General features: G+C 40.1%; 1 protein-coding gene across 1 annotated transcript; it reads right to left on the reverse strand.

Moving 5' to 3' along the window:
- Positions 1–4,706: 4,706 nt before the first annotated feature.
- On the reverse strand, positions 4,707–5,727 carry LOC147438549 (uncharacterized). The gene is made up of 2 exons (XM_086484641.1): positions 5,153–5,727; positions 4,707–4,977 (listed from the first exon to the last, which is right to left on the reverse strand). Exon 1 carries the CDS (start codon positions 5,626–5,628, stop codon positions 5,164–5,166), a length of 465 nt encoding a protein of 154 aa, XP_086340767.1. The 5' UTR covers positions 5,629–5,727; the 3' UTR covers positions 4,707–4,977; positions 5,153–5,163.
- Positions 5,728–6,413: the final 686 nt, after the last annotated feature.

Consider the following 6,413-nt stretch of genomic DNA (forward strand, 5'->3'; position numbering starts at 1 on the left):
ATATTATGATATTCTTGGATGAGGTTTTACATAATTTCATGCCCGTAAGAGAATTTATGCATGTAGCTAATGAGGTAATGGATAATATGGAGCTTGATGATCCAGGGACACATGCTGAAATTTTGGATACTAGAGGGGGTGATGCAAATTCACTCAAAATTCATGCTATGTGGAATATATGGGACTTCTTGATGTCACCGTATGACCCAAGAGGACATTATAATGATTATGGTCTTTGTTGGTGTACCTATATGTCCTTTGATAGAGGGAAATGCTTTGATGTTCTTGATGTATGTCCCTCTAACTTTATGCCTATCAATCCAGGGAATGCATTATTATCATATGGTTGTGCTCTTATAACAAAAAGATTGTATTCTTTCCTTATGATCCAGGTGGGAACTATGTGCTTATTGTGTCTCTCATTCAATGTTTACAATCAAGGTGTATGCAACAAAGAAGCAATCAAGTTGGCACATACCGGACGATGTGCAGGTTCAGAGGGGGTGGATGTCGTGCCGTGGCACGTACATAGTGTGAAATAAAAACATTCACCTCACTTTTCAAACTTCTCAATGCATGGAAAGAAAAGCAATACATATTGTGATATATGCTAGAGCGGCTACTACGGTCGCTATCATGTACATACCTATCCAGGGAATCGTGGCCCTTGATGTGGTGTCTTTGCGTGCTTTCCTACCTGGTAATATGCTTAATCTGGTTTGAAAATGTACATATTCCAAGTGTTTCATAGTAGCACACTCATCTAGCCTATAAAGAGTGATGCATGCTAAAACTACCAAAAATAGCAGGTAATAGGCATTGCATGAAAAGTGATCCAAAATGGTATATTGATGAAAAATGATGCATATCTATGCCTTTTATGATTTTGCCAGTGATCCCACAAATTTATGGATTTTTTTGACTCCATTTGGGATTTTTTGCATCAAAAATGATATTTTTTGGGTAAAAAATGAGCTTAAAATGCCCTAGTTTTGGTCCAAAGTGGAAAAATGACCCAAAACTTCACACATCAGCTGAGAATTCCGTGGGGAAGAGAGAGAGGGATGCCTTTTACAGAAAAAATCTGCAATTTTCTTCTACTGTGCAATAGCTTCCATGGTTGCCCAATCTATGTGTGCTACAGTCCTGCCTCTTCACAGTCTTGTATCTGAGCTTGTGAGGGAATGAATTAGGGTTTCCCCTTATCAAAATGGTGTGTGGGATTCAATTTAGACAATCACAAATCTCTGCAAAATCAGAAAATCATCGCCGTGAAGGTGGAAGCTGGTGTATTCCTTTCATATGTTAATGCTACGACTATGTAATTGGGTGGAAGGCTACATGATACCATGAAAAAGGTTTGGGTTTTGATTGAGACTTGTGCTTGTATGAGCATTGAGGTTTCATGGCTGAAACTTTAGTGTTTTTAAATGGTCTTTTTAAGTGAAATTGAATGTGATTTGGTGATCCTTTCATCATGATCTCAACTACGAAAACAAGCAGATTCCAAGCACGATAGAGGAGAAGGTTTGTGACTTTGCTGTCACGAATGCTCTTAGAATTTCAGTCACCCTTAGAAAGAGGATTGGTGATTCTCCACAAGCACTTTTTCACAAAGTGTTTGTGAATCTCATCACGAACTCTCACAGCCAGAGGTTTTGCACCTTCCCAACTAGTCTGCACACATTCCGACACCGTTGCTAAAATTGAGCAAATCCAATTGGAAATAATTTTTGAAGCCTATCAAATAGTTCCTATGGAAAAGCAACACAAAAACCTCAACCCCTTGCCAATGAGGGAGATGGGATTGGGTAGTGAGACCAAAGAATCAAGGCGAAATTGGGATTATTGACAATGGTACATGCATAAGCTTTGTGTTCCAAACTGGTGACCTTGTTGGTGGACCAAAAGGAGGAATGGGTGATTAATGAGCAAAACTTGTCTCAAAAGGGGGCACTTGGATGAATTCCATAGTGCATGACAAGATCTTGGCGCCCTCTTGGACATTCCAGAAGCTTGGAGGATGCACAGGGGAGCTTGCACAAAAGTGCAACAAAGTAGCTTCTACCCTGGAGTGGGGGGAGAAATTTAGATACTTCAAGATTTCTCTTTCAATTGGTCCCCCTATATCTACAAACTTGGAAAGGGTTCCTTAGACCCTTGTCTGGAGGGAAGTTGCATGCATGGTGAACAACAAAAGGTATCTCTAATCTATCTCATCTTTGGGATGACAAAAGCTTGGGTTGGAAGGATGTGGAGCTCGTAGTGATGCAACATAACTTGGGTATGTACAAAAAGCTTCTGATTGGTAGACTCTTGGAAGTGCTTACAACCTCACCTCCACCTATCAATGGATCAAAAATCTTTTGGAGAGCCTAGCATTGGTCGAAAGACAAAGCGTTCTTGTTGCCCAAGACCCAAAGCATCTATAATGTGCTAATATACAGAGCAGATTGGTTTGAACCACTCACAAAAATTTGGAAGAAAAACTGGTTAGAAAATCACTAGAAACAAAGTATTAGTGCCATTTGGGAGACTAAATGTCCACCATACATGAAGGTACTCATATGGAAGGTGCTATGGGAAGACTTGCCTATTGGAATCAAGGTGCGTGTTGGAGGGCTCAGTTCTGGAACCTGCTCTGGTTGCATGTCAGCCTCAAAATACCCCCTTCATCTATTCCTCAAGTGCCCTACTTCACAGGGGTTGGCTGCCAAGGTTTGCAAATGGGTACGTAGGACTTGGAAGATCATCTTCTTTACTGATAACTTGATCTTAAGAGGGTGTAGATTCCAAAACCAGGCCATCTTGGTGTGCACCCAGATTACTAGATTTTGCTACCTGAACCAGGTTTGGAAGTCTAGAAACCTTCAGGTTTTTGAGGCCAAATTGGATGTGGCCCGTTTTGATGATATCGTGCGTATGAGAACTGAGATCATCCATGGTGTTGAAGCAAGAAGAGGGTCATCGAACAAGGTTGAAAAATGGACTCATTAATTGAGTTGCGTAGAACACTTGAGAAAGTAGGTCCTTCATCGTTGGTTCTGTGTTTGTGTACAAGCCTATGTTGGAACCTTACCTACCCCCCCAACCCCACAAGGCACATGTAGTGCTTGAGGGAAAGTGTATTCTTTTTGAGCTAATATATTATCTCTCAACTCACAATTGTGAGTATATATGGCCAAAAAAAAAAAAAAACTAGTTATCTATCCTAAGCTATTCGTTACTTATATTACATCCTAGCTCAAAGCTACCTTCTACCCTCTCCTCGTAGTACTTTGTTAACTACTCTCTCTCTCTCTCTCTCTCTCTCTCTCTCTCTCTCACACACACACACACACACACACACACACACACACACACACAATCGATGAGAACCAATAAGGTGTTCTTAATAGCATGTGGGCTCATGTAATTGGGACCGAGTTGTGGTGATGAACTTTTCACTCATACGTTGAAGGCTCGATGAGCTCATGATTCATGATGATGACCCTAAACTTTTCACTCATATATTCAAGGCTTGATGAGCTCATGATTCATGTTGTGCTCACGATGATGACCTTGATCATGAACAATTTTGATATGTTATTCTTGAAATTAATAAAATTTAATCATTGCAATTTTGGTGAATTATTTTATGGGGTAGTCCACTATCGATAATGCATAACATTAAATGGAATTCTATATTATAGGAGGGTCAACAAAGCTGGGGGATTACACTTATAAACAAGATGGAGTAGTTGTGGGCACTTAGATTGAGCCATGGGAAGGATCTGAGATTAAACTGATTTTTCTAATAGAAGATAAAATTTGATTGTTCACTTGTTTGTTTTAATATAACATGCCAATGAGTATATTAGACTATGGTCAATAAGGTAAGAACATATATTGCCTTGCTCTTAAAATGCTTGTTCATGGTAGTTAAGCCTAAGGGTGTTATGAGGAAATGGTAGATTCTCTTAGGGGTTTGATGCGTGTATCATGAGGATCAAAGGGATTCTAAATAGTATATCACCCTTCGAGTAGTGCTACTTGGATTAAGAGTGTCTTAGCTTACCCGTGCCATTTAGAAAGTCACAAATGCTGGTCGAGAGTAGAGGAAAAGGATTTCTTTAATGTAACGAAAGTAGTCTAATAAATGAAAATACGTCAATTTTGCAAAAAAATGCTATAGAAAAATCTTAAAAGGGAATTGTGTAAGTTGAAAAATAAATGATTTTTACAAAACACTTGGGCATTGGAATAGACAAGAGAGAGAGAGAGAGAGAGAGAGAGAGAGTTTTGAGTATTGGACTAGAGAGATAGAGAGAGAGTGCAACATCTTTCACAATTGAGATCTGATTGCTTCTAACAGTATCTATTTTCAACTATGCCATAATTAATAAAACCACTTGGTGTACTGCTATCTAAGGTAGATGAGCCACTAAGTAGGCGTGCATCAATGGCCAATTGTGTGAGGCCTGTTATTAAGCACTCCTTGTTCCAATAAAAGTGAAAAATCCTAAAAGAGTTGGCTAAGGGCTTAATTTTTGTGACCTTCTTTTGGAACAAAATTGTCTCCTTAGAGTCAATTTTCAAAATTTTGAAATACCGACTTAATGCACTTTTTATTAAAAAAAATGATCAATATTGGTTTTGAAAAAAGCCCTTTGAAAAGACAAATCTAAACATATCTTCAGATGTCAAGATGCCAAATTAGCATTGAATAGCCCAAAATTATTGCTTTTTCATTAGGTGCACTTAACTTGTACAATTATTCTATTTGGTGTAGTATTATTTGATTTATTGGATGCTGTCATATACATTACACAACATGACCAGCACCAACTAGCAAGATGATATTCTGTCTCACAAGGTATCTTTTGTGCGACAAAATACAAAGCTTAGCAAACTATTATATACTCCGTGCAAACTTCGGCTGTAGCTTCTACAAAAATCCAGCTATAAGTAGTATTCAATATGCTTTGATAAGTGTTCCTGCAGAGAGCAAGAAACCCAGTAAGTTTTTCTGTGTGTGTGTGTGTGTGTGTGTATGTGTGTGTGTGTGTGTGTGTGTGTGTGTGTGTGTGTGTGTGTGTGTGTGAGAGAGAGAGAGAGAGAGAGAGAGAGAGAGAGAGAGAGAGGTAGCTATGACAAAGTTCATTGAGGGTACCAGGTAGCTTCTTAGGGCAAAGTTGTTGGTTCTATGACAGGCTCGGGTGGTCGATCGTCTGGTAGGGGTGATGCATCATTTGGCAACCCACCAAGCTCGATGGGCTTGGGTGGTTTGTCTCCAGGGGGCTTGGGAGGATTATCAATAGGTCCTGGTTGACCAGTCCGCTTGGGAGGCTTGGGCACACCAGGCTCCACGGGCTTGCGGGGTTTGGGTGGTTTTTCTATTGGGCCTGGCCCCCTAGGCTCAGGTTTCAAGGGTTGATCATGAGGCTTCGGTGGAAAATCTACAGGCACAGATGGGGGGTCTATATCCGGGGGGCGCAGGGGCGTGGGTTGGGGATCGTTTGGGGGGTTGATGGGCTCTAGGGGCTCCTCCAACAGCTCTTTCGCTGCATTGTCAAAAGGAGCAACCGCACCGCATACGGTGCTGCACGCCATCAATATCCCCACCATGGCCACGGCCACTTGCATCATGCTTACTACCACTCTCTCTCTCTCTCTCTCTCTCTCTCTCTCTCTCTCTCACACACAAATATTCGTGCAACATACAAGTACTTATAGCAGGTTGCACCGCCCTTGTATAAGTGACTATCTCAGGAAGGTGGGCAGTGTCTTTAGTTCTCCATTTCCAACCTACCGTACCTTTTCATAGATATAAATGTATATCTATGGTTGTGTTCACGTTATCCTAAATATCAACCACTTAATCTTATGAACTAATAAACCTCACGGCAAAAGTTCAAGTAGAGCACGAGATCAAGTTTTTTCCCATACATTAATAAAGCCAATGTTTGATGTATTTCAGACTATCTCATTCACATGCTTATGTGGCTTAAGCACCTACGCTTGTCTTCACATGATCATTGTAGCCTACTCACAAGAGTAAACATGTGAACAAAAAATGTGACATTAAAAAGCTAAATGGAAAAGGCCCAAAATAGCATGTCAAATGTTAGGTTTCTCCAAAGCCACAAAAATAGGCACCTACTCATGTACTCACATGATCATAATAGGCAACTTGATCATTTGTGTGAGTTTATGAAAAATCAACGTGAGCTTTATCAGGATAGCTTTGAAATCTAATGACTTTAAGGTTGCACTGATAGAGGCACCCATTCGCGTGATGAATATTTTGGATAGGCTATGCATATGAACATTTTAACGAGGACATAACAAATTTCCTGTCAGCTATCGCTTAACATTATTTTGATTCAAATGTAATATTTAGGAGGTTGAATTAGAGGCCAATCATGGATTAG

The sequence above is a fragment of the Adiantum capillus-veneris genome, chromosome 16 (genome assembly GCF_014529385.1).
Source record: "Adiantum capillus-veneris isolate H3 chromosome 16, ASM1452938v2, whole genome shotgun sequence".
Taxonomy (NCBI): Eukaryota; Viridiplantae; Streptophyta; class Polypodiopsida; order Polypodiales; family Pteridaceae; genus Adiantum; species Adiantum capillus-veneris.

Excerpts from the sequence above, each read along its gene's own strand:
- LOC147438549 (XM_086484641.1), bottom strand. The coding sequence starts at position 5,628 with ATGATGCAAGTGGCCGTGGCCATGGTGGGGATATTGATGGCGTGCAGC.